The sequence below is a fragment of the Pan troglodytes genome, chromosome 8 (genome assembly GCF_028858775.2).
Source record: "Pan troglodytes isolate AG18354 chromosome 8, NHGRI_mPanTro3-v2.0_pri, whole genome shotgun sequence".
Lineage (NCBI taxonomy): Eukaryota > Metazoa > Chordata > Mammalia > Primates > Hominidae > Pan > Pan troglodytes.
The window spans coordinates 127,566,158-127,584,251 of record NC_072406.2 but is presented as its reverse complement, the minus strand read 5'-3'; the positions used below and the strand labels follow the sequence as shown (position 1 = coordinate 127,584,251).

Below are 18,094 nucleotides of genomic sequence, written 5' to 3'. Positions count from 1 at the left end.
TCGCCAGGCTGGAGTGCAGTGGCGTGATCTCGGCTCACTGCAACCTCCACCTCCTGGGTTCAAGCAAATCTCCTGCCTCAGCCTCCTCAGTAGCTGGGACTATAGGCGCGCACCATCATGCCTAGCTAATTTTTGTATTTTTAATAGAGATGGGGATTCACCACGTTGGCCAGGATGGTCTCGATCTCTGGGCATCATGATCTGCCCACCTTGGCCTCCCAAAGTGCTGGGATTACAGGCATGAGCCACTGCGCCCGACCGAGTTTTATTTTTAAATAAGAACAGTCCGTGCTTGCATAATTATAGGCATAAATTTTGTTACAAGATATATAAAGTGACAAATTATATTTAATTTAAAATATAGGGCTATTTGCAAAATCTGAAATATCAAATTCACAAATTATTGAATCACGAAGAGAGAAAAAATTAATAGGATTAGTAGTTTCTACAAAGGCCCTACAATGTGATAATTCTGAGAAGAGGTAAAATCAAATGAAATACGAAAAAAAGTTGTGTCCAATAATATACTTTAAAAGATAACAATCTTTCCTCACCTGTTCTGGGTTTGCTATAAAGTTTATGGCAGTATGGTGGCGATCATCTTCCTGTAATAAGCTGAAGGTAAATTGATAATCAATCAAAAGGCTGTCTGTAGGGAGGAAAAAAAAGTACAATCCTGATATGTACTTTAAAAACTGTCTAAAAAGCAAAATTTAGGTTACAATATATTGTACACTGATATTAAAAATGATTATTGTTAAATACTAGTGGTATATTTAAGTATAACAAAATACAAATCTTTGTCCTCAATCAACAAAAAGCAAAACATAGTTATGGAAGAAGTACTAATTCCTTAAAAATTATATTTATTATTTCTGATGCTATTACAAAGTTAAAACATTATAGACATTCTGGAAACTATACAAAAGTAAGTGAATAAAATAAAAATTATCTATAATTTTATAACTAGAAGGAGATACAGTTAACATTTTGGTGCATTTTATTCCAGTTAGAATTCTGTAGCTGTAAAGATAGACATTTTCATAAAACTTTGTAACTTTCACAAACTCAAAATTCTTTGAAAACATGAAGTTTGATAGCTAAATAATATTTCTCATATAATGTATTTATTTGTTTTTCCATTGTGTTCACTTCTACTTTTAGTAATTTTAAAATGATTCTATGATAAACATCATTTTACAGATATGACCTTTATTCACAATGATACAAGGAATTCTGGGAAAAGATATTTTTAATTTTGTCCATACATAATGCTGGAACCAAGGTGAAACATTTAAATGTCATAAGTCATGAGTGGCTATGCATATTACATGAAGGTGATGTATTGCTAATAACATTAAACTGCTACTTTTATAAAAATTATTTCCAATTATTTTAAATAAATATAGATTACTTCTGTCTTTTGGATACATACCTTTCATATTATACCTTAACCATTAAAAATTATTAATATAGAACATACAGATTAAATTACATTAACAGAATTTATTTTTAAAACTATTAAGGCATTATTCGTATGCTTACTTGTATACTTTATAAGATTCACCCTATATATTTATTGTATAATTTAGTGTAAGGCAATATTTTGTATAAGAATTTATAGGTATCCTTATATCTGATAATGAGAATTATGCAGTAGGTCATAGTTCCAATTTTCATCTGACTGCCAAAAAATTGCAGAGGAAAATTCAATGTGCCAGTGTTCTAGGCCCTAGAGATACAATAAAAAAACAAAAATTTCTGTCCTCTTGCAAGTAATACTCTACTGAATGAACATCAGTCTTTTGGAGAAGAATAAACCAGTGAAGAGGAGGGAGATACTGTTAGGTAGGAGTATGCTTCCAGCTTTCAGAAGAAACATTTAGAGAATTGAGATAGTAAGAGAATAAGCCACGGAGTTTACCAGAAAAAAATATTCCAGGCAGAGAGGACAAGTACAGAAACCTCAAAGCAAAAGCAAGCCTTAACTGTGATTCTCGTAAAGCCTGTGCCAGTAATACAGGCAGGAGCTAATGGAGGCCAGGGTAACAGCAGTGAAGGCCACAGGAAGTGGTCAAATACAGGGAATGTATTTTGAAGGTACAGCAAACAGGATTGGCTACATAAAAGAATGCAGCCTTTGTAAGAAAGAAAGGCAAAGTTTTATCTGTTTTTTTAAATTTTTTCCTAAGACCAAGCAAAAATCACCATTAACTTAAATGGAGAATAGGTTTGACTGCGATGGAACTTGGGGAAATAATTAGGAGCTTAATTTTAAAGATATTAAGTTAGAGCAATTTATTGAATAGCCAGATGTTAAGTCAAGCTCAGGAGCATGCGTAGTAGATAACAATTTGTAAGTTATCAGAAATTACATGGGATTGAAAGCCAGGAAGGCAGGAAATCGTCTTCGTAGATAGACAAGAGGTCCAAGAGATTAGCCCTGAGGCAGACCAACGTTAAATAATCAGAGCCTGAAGAGAAACTGGCAAAGGAGACTGAGAAATGGCTACTCCAGGAGAGAAAAAGAAACCCAGAATTTAGTGCTATAGACATCAAGTAAATACAATGTTTAAAAGACTGAGTAGTGATCACCTTGGACAAATGCAGCTGAGTGAGGTTCAAAAGTTATTGGGGGATCTGCCCCGATAATCACTTAGGTTCTTTTCTATTTTCCTAAGCGTTGGCTGGCTTGAGAAATAAAGGGACAGAGTACAAAAGAGAGAAATTTTAAAGCTGGGTGTCTGGGGGAGACATCACACGTTGGTAGGATCCCTGATGCCCCACGAGCCACAAAAACCAGCAAGTTTTTATTAGGGAGTTTCAAAAGGGGAGGGAGTATACGAATATGTGTGGGTGACAGACATCAAGTACTTAACGGCGTAATAGAATATCACAAGGCAAGTGGAGGCAGGGCGAGATCACAGGACCACAGGACCGAGGCGAAATTAAAATTGCTAATGAAGTTTTGGGCACCACTGTCATTGATAACATCTTATCAGGAGACAGGGTGAGATCAACCAGTCTGACCAAAATTTATTAGGTGGGAATTTCCTCTTTCTAATAAGCCTGGGAGCGCTATGGGAGACTGGAGTTTATTTCACCTCTGCAATCTCAACCATAAGAGACAGGTACGCCCCAGGAGGGCCAGTTCAGAGACCTACCCCTAGGTGCGCATTCTCTTTCTCAGGGACTTTCCATGCTGAGAAAAAGAATTCAGCGATATTTCTCCCATTTGCTTTTGAAAGAAGAGAAATATGGCTCTGTTCTGCCCGGCTCACTGGCGGTCAGAGTTTAAGGTTATCTCTCGTATTCCCTGAACAACTGCTGTTATTCTGTTCTTTTTTCAGGGTGCCCACATTTCATATTGCTCAAACACACATGCTGTACAATTTGTGTAGTTAACACAATTATTACAGGGTCCTGAGATGATACACATCCTTCTCGGCTGACAGGATTAAGAGATTAAAGCAAAGACAGGCATAGGAAATCACAAGGGTATTGACTGGGGAAGTGATAAGTGTCCATGAAATCTTTACAATTTATGTTTAGAGATTGCAGTAAAGACATGCATAAGAAATTACAAAAGTATTAATTTGGGGAACTAATAAATGTCCATAAAATCTTCACAATCCATATTCTTCTGCCATGGCTTCAGCCGGTCCCTCCATTTGGGGTCCCTGACTTCCCACAACAAAAAGTAGGGCTGCAGTCTTCAGAAAGAGAATATCTATTTAGAATGAAGAAAAAAATATCACGAAGGAAAAGCAAGCACTTCAAAACTATTTCCACAAATTTGTCTGCTCAAGCATCTTTATTTTTTCAAGACTGCAACTAAGCATTAAGAAGTCAGGAAATAAATGCCCTTTTGGAGGTAGGAACTGGGAGACTTCAGACCCTGGACAGTCCTGAGTAAAGGCTGTAATGCCCCAGACCTACAGACATTTTTCTGTCTATATAGACTCCAGCATCTGCCACAAATATGCCCAACCACATTCTTGGCCAGGCATTCAAGCATGATTTTCTCTCTTCCTATATTTAATAGAGTTGAAAATACTAGATCAGTATGAAGTATCTTGTGTATGGTAATGATCAATCCTAATGTCAATCAGGCTAAAAATACAAAGCTGAGATCTAGAACAAAATTAGTAGGAGTATTAATCAATTCAAGTGTCTAATAAGAATACCAATGAATGAATGTGCACTACTATAAAGAAAATTTAGACTTCTACACAAAATGTTTCCTTTTAAAGCTGCTTAGAATGAAAGTACTCCAGAAACCAACTACACAACTTTCCACTTAACTAGGAGATATATTTCTCCTCAGAATTTCAAAAATCATGATGGTGTGTTTGCTTATGAATGGAAAATTTACCTGGCACTTAAACATGTAACTTAATGCTGAAATATGCTCTGAACTTCTTAGCTAAGTAGGGTACAGGATATAAAACTTTAAAACATGTCTCAAGTTTATCCATAAACGTACATAACTTGAAAATAAATTTTTATGCTGCATTAATGAACTACTCTATTATGGTATAAAGAAATTACAACATGATTGACTATAAATCAATTCAAATAATTTATTGCTTTATTGATAAATACAGAGAAATGAAAAATTAGCAGTGAAGAATAAGTATGATCAAGACACATAAGAAAACTTCAGTTTTAGATTGGGGAAATAACACATTTTATGCCAATTGGAAAAAATTATTAGAAAAGGAAAAATTGCAAAGAGAGGAGAGGGAGGAGGAATTTGGAACTATTCCCTGCGGTAGGTAAAAGGTGATGAGATCTTGTGAAAAAAACATAAAGACTGAATATACACAACATGCAGAGAGGAGATCATACTGAACAGAAAGCAGGGAGGGAAATGTGGTGGCGGGATCATTTGGAAGCTCCCTTTATATTGCTTCCATTTTCTCAATAAAATCAGAAAGGCCATCAGCTGAGAAAGAGAATGGAGGATGAGGGGCTGGGAAATGTGCGGGCAGAGAAAAGATCTAAAATAGTCATTAAAAAGAGGGAAAGTAAATAGACTGAGGAAATATAGTATTTGTAGTGACAGGAGACAGACAAATTCCTAGGTGGACAGGGACAGGTCCCCGGTGAAAGCCAACCTTCAAGCCAAAGACAGCCTAAAGCCTGAAAAATTGAACTGCCAGTTCTGGATAGAGTCCACAACCAGAGTGAGAACTTCTATCGCCAACCCACCCACTCTCTCGATTGGTTCCTGGTGTATGATGCCTTTTAACTAATTGAATGCTGCTTTTTCCAAGACCACCTATGGACCAATTAGCAAGTACCAGCCTGCCCCCATTTTAAGCCCATAAAAACCCCAGACTCAGCCTCACAGAGGGCTACCCACTTTCAGGGTCCCTCTCTCCACTGAGAGCTTGAGAGCTTTCCTTCTGTTGCTCAACAAAATTATTTTCTGCCTTACTCACTCTCCGGTGTCCACGTACCTTATTCCTCTTGGTCACGAGAAAAGAACCCAGAACTCACTAAGCTGTGGGTGGTGGAAACAAAAGACCTGTAACCCTCCCATTCACCAAGCTGCAGATGGTAGGAACAAAAGAGCTGTAACACTTCATTCCACTTGCTGAACAATGGGAGCAAAAAAGTCATTGCACACCATTCCTTCCTGCTCACCGAACAACGGGAGCAAAAAAGCCACTGGATGCCACTCCCTCCCACTTGCTGAACTACAGGAATGAAGAAGCTGAAACAGTATGAGATTGGTGAGCATGCATCTGAAGTGAGACTGATCAGTATATTCATATGTTTTTCTACAGCAGAGTGTTCAAAAAAAGCTTAGAAATTAGTTGATACTGTATTAGAGTTTTGTCTGTGGATAGAGGATGAAGTAAAGACAGGGCAACGAAGTTGAGAATATATTCATTAGAGAGTATTATATATATTACTATTCAAAAATTTATTTTTTTATTATTATACTTTAAGTTCTGGGATACATGTACAGAACGTGCAGGTTTGTAACATAGGTATACATGTGCCATGGTAGTTTGCTGCATCCATCAACCTGTCATCTGTATTAGGTATTTCTCCTAATGCTATTCTTCGCCTTACCCGTCACCCCATGACAGGCCCTGGTGTGTGATGTTCCCCTCCCTGAGCCCATATGTTCTCATTGTTCAACTCCCACTTATGAGTGAGAACATGTGGTGTTTGGTTTTCTGTTCTTGTGTTAGTTTGCTAAGAATGATGGTTTCCAGCTTCATCCATGTACCTGCAAAGGGCATGAACTCATTCTTTATTATGGCTGCATAATATTCCATGGTGTATATGTGCCACATCTTCTTTGTCCAGTCTAACATAATGGGAATTTGGGTTGGTTCCAAGCCTTTGCTATTGTGAATAATGCTGCAATAAACATATGTGTGCATGTGTCTTTATAGTAGTATGATTTATAATTTTGAGGGTATATACCCAGTAATGGGATTCCTAGGTCAAATGGTATTTCTAGATTTAGATCCTTGAGGAATTGCCACACTGTCTTTCACAATGGTTGAACTAATTTACACTCCCACCAACAATGCAAAAGCATTCCTATTTCTCCACATCCTCTCCAGCATCTGTTGTTTCCTGACTTTTTAATGATCATCATTCTAATTGGTGTGAGATGGTGTCTCATTGTGGTTTTGATTTGCATTTCTCTAATCACCAGTGATGATGAGCTTTTTTTCATATTTTTGTTGGCCACAGAAACATCTTCTGTGAGAAGTGTCTGTTTATATCCTTTGCCCACTTTTTGATGGGGTTGTTTGATTTTTTCTTGTAAATTTGTTTAAATTCCTTGTAGATTCTGGATATTACCCTTTGTCAGATGGATAGATTGCAAAAATTTTCTCCCATTCTGTAGGCTGCCTGTTGACTCTGGTGATAGTTTCTTTTGCTGTGCAGAAGCTCTTTGGTTTAATTAGATCCCATTAGTCAATTTTGGCTTTTGTTGCAATTGCTTTTGGTGTTTTAGTCATGAACTCCTTGCCCATGCCTATGTCCTGAATGGTATTGCCTAGGTTTTCTTCTAGGGATTTTATGGTTATAGGTCTTACTTTAAATATTTAATCCTTCTTGAGTTAATTTTTGCATAAGGTGTAAGGAAGGGGTCCAGTTTCAGTTTTCTGTATATGGCTAGCCAGTTTCCCCAACACCATTTATTACATAGGGAATCCTTTCCTCATTGCTTGTTTCTGTCAGGTTTGTCAAAGATCAGATGGTTGTAGATGTGTGGTATTATTTCTGAGGCCTCTGTTCTGTTCCATTGGTCTACCAAGCCAAGTTCAACAACACATTAAAAGGACCACACCCCATGATCAAGTAGGCTTTATCTCTGAGATACAAGGATGGTTCAACATATACAAATCAATAAATGTGATACACTAAATTAACAGAATGAAGGATAAAAATTATGTTATCATCAATAGATGCAGAAAAACATCTGACAAAGTTCAACACCCTTTCATGATAAAAAATACTGAACAACTAGGTATAGGAGAAAATTAACACAACAGAGACCATATGTGAATAGCCCACAGCTAATACCATATGCAATGATAAAAAGCTGTAAGTATTCCTTCTATGTTCCAGAACAAGGAAGGGATGTCCACTCTCACCATTTCTATTCAAGACAGTATTGGAAGTAAGGTCCAGAGCAATTAGGCAAGAAAAAGAAAAGGTCTCTAAATCAGAAAGAAAAAGTAATCTCTGTTTGCTGATGATATATTATATAGATAAAATACTAAAGGCTCCACATATACACACACACAAACACAAAAATCTGTTAGAACAAATAAATTCAACAGTGTTGCAGGATACAAAATCAACATACAACAATCTGTTGCATTACTATACACTAGCAATGAACTAACTGAAAAAGAAATTAAAGAAAACATTCTTACAATGGCATCAAAAGAAATAAAATACTTATAAATAAACTTAACCAAAGAGAATAAAGACTTGAACATTAAAAACTATAAAACTTTGACAAAAGAAATTAAACACAAATAAATAATATGACATCCCATATTCATGGATTGGAAAAATTAATATGGTTAAAATGTCCATGCTACTAAAAGTGATCTACAGATTCACTGCAAATCCTGTCAAAATCCCAGTGCCTTTTTTTACATAAATAGAAAGAAAAAACTCCTAAAATTCATATGGAACCACCAAATAACACAAATAGTCAAAACGATTCTGACCAAGAAGAAAAAAGGCTGGAGGTATCATACCCCTGATTTCAAAATATATTACAAGGCTATAATAATCAAAATAGTTTGGTACTGGCATGAAAAAAGATATATAGATAAATGTAACGGGGTAAAGAACCCAGAAATAAACCCATGCATGTAGAGTTAACTGATCTTCATCAAGGATGCCAAGAACACAATGGGGAAGGGATAGTCTCTTCATTAAATGGTGTTGGGAAAACTGCATATTCACATGTAAAAGAATGAAATTGGACCCTTATACCATACACAGAAATTAATTCAAAGTGGATTAAATACTTACATGTAAAACCTGAAACCATCAAACTCTTGTAAGGAAACAGAAGAAATGCTTATCAACAGAGAACTTCACAATGATTTCTTTTTTTTTCTTTTTTATTATTATTATACTTTAAGTTTTAGGGTACATGTGCACAATGTGCAGGTTAGTTACATATGTATACATGTGCCATGCTGGGGTGCTGCACCCATTAACTCATCATTTAGCATTAGGTATATCTCCTAATGCTATCCCTCCCCCATCCCCCCACCCCACAACAGTCCCCAGAGTGTGATGTTCCCCTTCCTGTGTCCATGTGTTCTCATTGTTCAATTCCCACCTATGAGTGAGAACATGCAGTGTTTGGTTTTTTGTCCTTGTGATAGTTTACTGAGAATGATGATTTCCAATTTCATCCATGTCCCTACAAAGGACATGAACTCATCATTTTTTATGGCTGCATAGTACACAATGATTTCTTGAACATACTACCAAAAGCACAGGCAACAAAAGCAAACATTGACAACTGAAATCACATCAAACTAAAAAGTTGAAATTACATCAAACAGCAAAGGCAACAATCAACAAAAGAAAATGGTACAAAATGAGAGAAAATATTTGCAAATCATACATTGGACAAGGGGTAAATATCCAAAACATAAAAGGAAATCAAACAACTATATATCAGGTAAACAACACAATTAAAACTGGGCAAAGAGACTGAATAGACATTTCTCTAAAAAACTCTTGTATACTGTTTATGGGAATGCAAATTGGTGCTGCCATTATGAAAAACAGTATGGTGTCTTCTCAAAAAATTAAAAATAGAACTACTATCTGTTCCAGCAATCCCACTTTTAGGTATATACAGATCAAAAGAAACTAAACTCAGGATCTCAAAGTGATATCTAGACTTCTATGTTCCTTATAGCATTATTCTCAATAGACAAGACATGGAAGCAACCTTAGTGTTTGCTGACAGATGACAGATAAAGAAACTGTAGTATATACATACAATTAAATATTGTTCAGCATTAAAAAGGATGGAAATTCTGCCATTTGCAACAACATAGATAGACCTGGAGAACATGATGCTAAGTGAAATAAGCCTGACCAGAAGAACAAATATTGTATTATCCCACATTTATAAGAAATCTAAAATAATCAAATTCATACATGCAGAGAATAGAATGGTGGTTACCAGGTGCTGGGATAGGGAGAAAGAAAAGGGGAATGGTTACTCAAAGGGTACAAAGCTTCAGTTATGCAAAATGATTAAGTTCTGATGATCTACTATACAGGATAGTACTTATAGTTAACAATACTGTATTGTATATTTTTAAAATTTGCTAACAAGTTAGGTCTTATATTAAGTGTTAAGAAAATGAATTAAATAACTTAAGGTGTTGGATGGATATATTTATAGTCTTGATTGTGCTGATGGTTTCATAGATGTATAATTATTTCCTAATTTATCAAATTGTGGATATTTATAGTGTACAGTTTTTCTATGCCAATTGTATCTCAATAAAGTACTTTAGAAAAATCTGTGGTGAAAGGGAGACTGCAATAAATGGCACAGGAACAAACAATAAAAAAGAAAAACTACAGTATGGATTTATATCCTATATCAAACATAAAAATCAATTTAAGCCAATTAAAGACCTAAATATTAAAAGCAAAACTTTATAGCTTTTCAAAAATACAAGAGAGCATCTGTTATGACCTTAAAAAAGCATGTCATTAAGATCTAAATCATAAAGGAAAAAATTAATAAAGTTTAAAACCCCTCCACAATAAATATTGTTTTTAAAAAACTTTTATTTTAGGTTCAGAAGTATATGTGAAGATTTATTACATAGGTAAACTTAGGTCACAGGGATTTGTCATACAGATTTTTTTATCACCCAGGTATTAAACCCAGTATCCAATAGCTGTCTCTCCTGCTTCCCATTCTCCACACTCAAGTAGACCCCAGTGTCTGTTGTACCCTTCTTTGTGTTCTTTAGTTCTCAGCATTTAGCTACCACTTGTAATTGAGAACATGCAGTATTTGGTTTTCTGTACCTGCATTGGTTTGCTAAGGATAATAGTCTCTAGCCCTATCCATATTCCCACAAAATATATGATCTCATTTTTTATGGCTACATAGTATTCCATGGTTTATGCATACCACATTTTCTTTATCTGATCTGTCACTGATGGGCATTTGGGTTGATTCCATGTTTTTGCTATTGTGAACAGTGCTGCAGTGGACATTTGTGTGAACGTGTCTTTATGGTAGAATGATTTATACTCCTCTGGGCATATTCCAAGTAATGGGAATGCTGGGTTGAATGGTAGTTCTGCTTTTGGCTCTTTGAGGAATTGCCATACTGCTTTCCACAATGGGTGAACTAATTTACACTCCCACCAACAGTGTATAAGTGCTCCCTTTTCTCCACAACCTCACCAGCATCTGTTTTTTTTTACTTTTTAATAATATCCATTCTGACTGGCATGAGATGGTATCTCAATGTGGTTTTGATTTGCATTTCTCTACAATCAACGATACTGAGCTTTGTTTCATATGCTTGTTGGCCACATGTATGTCTTTTTTTGAGTTTCTGTTCATGTCCTTTGCCCACTTTTTAATGAGGTTGCTTGTTTCTTTCTTGAAAATTTAAGTTCCATATATATGCTGGATATTAGATCTTTGATAGATGCATAGTTTGCAAATATTTTCTCCCATTCTATAGGATAGTTGATAGTTTCTGTTGATAGTTTCTTTGTTGTGCAGAAGCTCTTTAATTAGATCCAACTTGTCAATTTTTGCTTTTGTTGCAATTGCTTTTGGTGTCTTTGTCATGAAATCTTTGCCAGTTCTTTTGTCCAGGATGGCATTGCCTAGTTTGTCTTCCAGGATTTTTATAGTTTTATGTTTTACATTTAAGTTTTTAATCCATCTTAACTTTTGTATATGGTGTAAGGAAGGGGTCCAGCTTCAATCTTCTGCATATGGATAGCCAGTTATCTCAGCACCATTGATTGAAAAGGGAGTCTTCATTGCTTGTTTTTGTGAGCTTTATTGAAGATCAGATGGTTATAGGTGTGTAGCCTACTTCCTGGCTCTCCATTTTGTTCCATTGGTCTATGTGCCTGTTTTTTTACCAGTATCATGCTGTTTTGGTTACTGTAGCCCTGTAATATAGTTTGAAGCTGGGTAACGTGATGCCTCCAGCTTTATTCTTTTTGCTTCGAATTGCCTTGGCTATTCAGGCTCTATTTGGGTTCCATATGAATTTTAAAATAGTTTTGTTCTAGTTCTGTGAAGAATGCTGCTGGTAGTTTTATGGGAATAGCACTGAATCTGTACATTGCTTTGGGCAGTATAGCAATTTTAATGATATTGACAGTTCCTATCCATGAGTCTGGATGTTTTTCCATTTGTCTGTGTCTTCTCTTTGAGCAGTGGTTTGTAATTCTCATTATAGAGATCTTTCACCTCCCTGGTTAGCTGTATTCTAAGGTATTTTATTCTTTTTGTAGCAATTGTGAATGGGATTGCCTTTCTGATTTGGCTTTCAGCTTGGCTATTGTTGGTGCATAGGAACACTAGTAACTTTTGTACAGTGATTTTGTATCTGACAACTTTGCTGAAGCTGTTTAAAAGTTGAAGGAGCTTTTGGACTCAGACTATAGGATTTTCTACATATAGGATCATGTCTTCTGGAAAGAGGGATAGTTTGACTTCCTCTCTTCCTGTTTGGATGCTCTTTATTTCTTTCTCTTGCCTGATTGTTCTGGCTAGGACTTCTAATACTATGTTGAATAAGACTGGTGAGAGAGGGCATCCTTGTCTTGTGCCAGTTTTCAAGGGGAATGATTCCAGGTATTGTCTGTTCAGTATGTTATTGGCTGTGGGTTTGTCATATATGGCTCTTATTATTTTGAGGTATGTTTCTTTAATACCTAAGTTATAGTTTTTAATTATAGAAAGCCTTTTCTGCACCTATTGAGATAATCATGTTGTTTCTGTCTTTAGTTCTGTTTTTGTGATGAATCACATTTATTGATTTGCTTGTGTCAAACCAATCTTGCATCCTGGGGATGAAGCCTACTTACTTGATTGTGGTGTATTAGCTTTTTGATGTGCTGCTGGATTTGGTCTGCAAGTATTTTGTTGGGGATTTTTACATCTATGTTCATCCAAGATATTGGCCTGAAGTTTTCTTTTTTTGTTGTGTCTCTGCCAGGTTTTGGTATGAGGATGATGCTGGCATTGAAACAGAACATTTTCCCTGACCCCTTCATGGGTCTCACAAAAGGGGTGCCTCACTTACTCAGCCCACAGCTCTTAAATAACCCCTTGTGGGAGGAGGAGCATGCAAGTGAGCAGGTGCAGCAACCGGGATGAATGCTTCTGGGTGCCGGCAGAAGCAAAACTCTGTGCAGCCCCATGGCAGTGTCTGGGGGGTACCCACAACCCCTGAAGCCCCAGAGGGCATGTGTTACAGTGTCTTCTTAGCTTTGCCATCCACGGAAGGCTTAAGTGTTAAATAGCTCAAGTGTCCGTACCCATGGCTCCTGAGCTCTTGTTCAGCATCCAGGAAGAATCAGGTTGCATGAACAAATTGGAGGGTGGTGAATATGGAGGATTTTATTGCCAATGAAAGTGGCTTGCAGTGGGAAGGGGAGGTGGAAAGAATATGAGGTGAGAAGGTGGTCTTTCCCTGGAGTCTTGCTCTCCCCAGCCAAGCTCTCCTCTGATATTCCCCGTCAAGCCATCCCTCTGAAGTCAAGCTGCTTCTCTCCAATGTCTGGCTGCTTCTTCTCTTCTCTCCTTTTCTGCAGCACCTCTGCCAGTGGAGCCTGTGGTTTTTATAGGTACAGAATCAGGGGAGTGGGGTGGGCCAGGGCGATTTTGGAAAAGGCAACATTTGAGCAGAAATATGGTGATAGAAATTTCTCCCTTTGGGCTACTGTTCCAGGCTTGAGGGTGGGGCCCTCCCAGGGACTGCCCTCTTCTACCCAGTGTTTCCCTGCCTCCTGTCCATATGAGTATCATAGAATAATATGGGGAGGGGTCCCTTCTCCTCAACTTTTTGGAATAGTTTCCGTAGGAATAGTACCAGCTGTTCTTTGTACATTTGGTTGAATTCATCTGTGAATTCATCAGGACCTATGCTTGTTGTTGTTGTTGGTTGGCAGGCTATTACATTGGAGCAAAAGTAATTACAGTTTTTGCCATTACTTTCAACTGCAAAAATAAGTCTAGCTTGCAACATATCTTATTAATATTTTCAAAAAACCAACTCCTAGATTTGTTTATCTTTTAAATGTTTTTTTGTGTGTGCATCTTGATTTCCTTCAGTTCAGCTCTAATTTCAGTTATTTCTTGTCTTCTGCTAACTTTGGGGTTGATTTGTTCTTGCTTCTCTAATTATTTCAGTTGTGATGTTATGTTGTTAATTTGAGATCTTTCTAACTTTTTGATGTGGGCATTTAGCCCTTTGAATTTCCCTCTTAACACTGCCTTAGCTATATCCCAGAGATTCTGGTATGTTTTAGCTTTGTTCTCATTATTTTCAAAGAACTTCTTGATTTCTCCCTTAATTTCATTATTTATCCAAAAGTCATTCCAGAGCACGTTATTTAATTTCTTGAGCAATTTTCTTTGTCCTGACTGCTATTTTCACATGGTCCAAGAGTGTGTTTGTTATGATTTCAGTTCTTTTGCATTTGCTGAGGATTGTTTTATATCCAATTATGTGGTTCATATTCGATTTTAGGGTAGGTGCCATGTAGCAAAGAGAAGAATGTATAAATGTCATTTTTAACAAAGATCAAGAGCCAAGTCATAGACTATGAGAAGATATTTGCTGTATAAATAATAAACAAAAAATTAATATCCAGAATTTATTACATTAAAACTAGTATAAATCAATAAGAAAATGCCAACAATATGAAAAAGACAAACTACAAAATAAGAAAAAGACAAAGAATAAGAGCAACAATTCAAAGAAGAGAAACTTAAATACAAAATAAATATGTAAAATGATATTGTTTCAATTAGTCATAAAGAAAATGCAAGTAAAAACAAGATAGTATTTCAAAACCATCAGATTGGCAAATATTAAAGAGACTAAAAATATAAAATGTTGGTGAGGAAGTGGAAGAGAAGTATTGTATACCATGATGGAGCATAAATTAATATAAATATTTGCAGTGTAATTTGGAAAAATCTAATAAATCTACAATTCCACTTCTACTTGTATATCTCAAAGAACTTCCAGTTCAAGTAGAAATGTGTAAGGATTTTAATTCCAGAATTATGTATTATTTTGAAAAATTAAGTACAACTTAGATGTGCATCAAAAGGAGAATGAGGAAATAAATGTTATACCTGTAGAAATATTCTACATAACTAAAATAAATGCACTATGGCTGCATATATTAGCATTGATAAATCTCAAATATGTTGCACATAAAAGCAATTTGTAGGATTCACAGACTATGTAATTTTTATATATTTTAAATAATGTGGTATAGTATTAATTTTTATGGATGATTAAGTGAGCTAACAAATTAAAGGTACTTATAACAGTGTTTGACATATACTAAAGTACTCAATAAATATTGATTATTATATATATTGCAAACAAATAACATTAGCATAATAAGGACAAAACAAAATACAGTTTGGTGGCTCTATCTAAAAAAAGACACACAAAAAATCAACTCTATCTGTGATGTTTACTTTCTTTTTAAAAAATCCAAAGCAAATAGAGCAAGACGTTAAGCTTTATTAAAGCTTGGTAACAGGTACACAATTTTTAAGTATATTCTATATACTATGAAATATATATACTACATGAATAGAAGTATATATACTATACTTTTTAACACATTTTAAATTTCCATAACTTAAAAAAAGATAAACTATTCTTTATGTTTAAATATGCTAGGAACACCTTTTGGAAAACTTTGTTAATAGAAAAAAATACTAAATAGCTGTATTTCAAGGCTTGAAGAATCAAAGCTGTAAGTATCTATAAATCAATCTTTTGATTTTAAAGACTGAGCCCAGAGGTTAGAACCACTTTAAATGATATATGTATCTGCTTTTAAATATTTTGGCGAACAATCAGCAAACCACCTCTCATAAATCCAAGCAAACCACCTCTCATAAATCCAAGAAAATCGGAGATCCACAATTAATTTCCCAATTTTATATAAAAATAGTTTATAAAAATAGGTAAAATAGATATAAAGAAAGACCTCTCTTATTTACACTTCTCACTTTTTGTATGAGCTTCGTAGAGCTTCAGGAGAATACAAAACCATTCATACTTCAGGCTCCAAATTCCAATTGCATATGTTTTTTTAATCATAAAAACAAAAACATAGGAAAAGTAGTAAACATTTTTGCTTTTCTTACATTATTTTGACTTGCAATGGTAAGAAGAGAAAAAGAGCAAAATCTCAATTTGACAACAATAGATGAAGTAGATACAATTAATTAATATAAATACAGAGTTTTTTAGTTATTTAAAATACCCATGGGGAACATGTCAAGAGAAAATAAAATCTAAAAAACACTGACTCCACAAAATTAAAGATGAAAGATGAGATAATAACACCAAAGATTACAATAAAAAGAGAGCTAAATAAATTACAAAAGGAAAAACAAAAAAGTAATAATGTAATGGCAAAATTTAAAAAGTTAATGCGAGAATCAGAAAACAGAATAATTAATACAACATAAGACTGAAATAGTGCTATGTAGGTCAAATATGAAAAAGCCTCCCAAAATAGAAATAGAGATGAAAATCACTCAAGAGAAATGATACACAGAAAAATTCAGTGCATGCATGACTAATGTAGTTAAAGCAGAGGTCATAATGAGTTGAAGGGTAGCACATATATTAAATAAAGAAAAAAATCTGTTGATGAAGAAAACCTAAATATTTAAAGGAAGTATCTTGTATAAATATAAAAAGCATATTATATTACACAAATATTATTCAAAATAGCCAAAATGTAAAAACAACCCATGTACCTCAACTGAATGGTAAACAAAATGTGATATGTTCACACAATAAAATATTATTTTGTCATAAAAAGAAATAAAGTAATGATTTCTGCTATAACATGAATAAGCTTCAAAAATACTGTGCTAATGAAAGAAATCAGTCACAAAAGACTGATTTGTTTATTTTGTTATGTCCAAAATAGACAAATCAATACAGATTTGGACATAACAAAATAGACAAATGCATACAGACAAAAAGAAGATAAATGGTAGCCACTAGCTGGTGAAAAAAGAATGATAAGTGACTGCTGACATGTACAGGTTTCTTTTTGGAGCGATAAAAATGTTCCAAAATTAGATGGTGCAGATCGTTGCACAACTGTGTATAATATACTAAAAGCTACTGAATTGTACACTTTAAAATGGTGACTTTTATGGTTTGTGAATATATCTCTATGAAGTTATTGTTTAAAAAAAAATTACAGACATCCAGGCATGTCCATGTAGGTAAGTGTACACACACACACACACACACACACAGACAAATGAGTTATTTACAGAGTAGGATTAGGCAACATGCCAAGTGCTTTTTTTTTTTTTTTTTTTGAGGCGAAATCCCACTCTGTCACCCAGGCTGGAGTGCAGTGGCACACTCTTGGCTCACTGCAGCCTCTGCCTCCCGGGTTCAAGCAATTCTTGTGCCTCAGCTCCTGAGTAACTGGGATTACATGTGTGTGCCCCCACATCCTGCTAATTGTTTTTGTATTTTTGGTAGAGATGGGGTTTTGCCATGTTGGCCAGGCTGGTCTCGAACTCCTGATCTCAGGTGATCTACCCGTCTCAGTCTCCCAAAGTGCTAGGATTACAGGCATAAGCCATTTTGCCCAGCAGCCAAGTGCTCTTAAGCAGAAATAAATGTCAAAATAAAAAAAATGAAGTAATATTTACGGAAAATATATACTCAGCAATGCTGTCCCCATTCAAGGACAATATAATAATAATTTCAGGGTCGGGCGCAGTGGCTCAAGCCTGTAATACCAGCACTTTGGGAGGCCAAGGCGGGCAGATCACCTGAGGTCAGGAGTTCGAGACCAGCCTGGCCAACATGGTGAAACCCCATCTCTACTAAAAATACAAAAATAGGCTGGCGTGGTGGCGCACACCTGTAATCCCAGCTTCTCAGGAGGCTGAGGCAGGAGAATTGCATGAACCCGAGAGGCGGAAGTTGCAGTGAGCCAAGATGGCACCACTGCATTCCTTCCTGAGTGACAGAGCAAGATATAAATATCTTGCTCTATCCACCTCAAAAATAAAATAAAATAAAATAAAATAAAATAATTTCAGGTAAACAGGTGTCCTAAAAGGACATAATCTACATATCAATTTTGAAAAAAAAATCAACTCACACACACATTACAACTAAGAGACAAATACAAATACAAAAATGGCAAAGAAAAAAGGTGAATAGATGACAGAGGTAAATTACAAAAATATAATTATACAGAAATATGAATATTTTTAAAAAGAAAACCAAGTTGTCTTTTTCTGCCTAGAATCAGTTTACCAAGAAAT

General features: G+C 35.4%; 1 protein-coding gene across 10 annotated transcripts in view; it reads right to left on the bottom strand.

Moving 5' to 3' along the window:
• Positions 1-18,094, bottom strand: part of ATRNL1 (attractin like 1) — an 853,639-nt gene that overhangs the window by 487,178 nt on the left and 348,367 nt on the right. For all 10 annotated transcript variants that reach the window (XR_010147020.1, XM_016919435.4, XM_016919433.4 and 7 more), the window contains one exon: positions 555-649. Coding sequence is in view for 9 of the 10 variants with exons in the window: in XM_016919435.4 (XP_016774924.3) it covers positions 555-649 (95 nt within the window). In the remaining variant the exon portion in view is untranslated. The remainder of the gene's footprint in view (positions 1-554; positions 650-18,094) is intronic.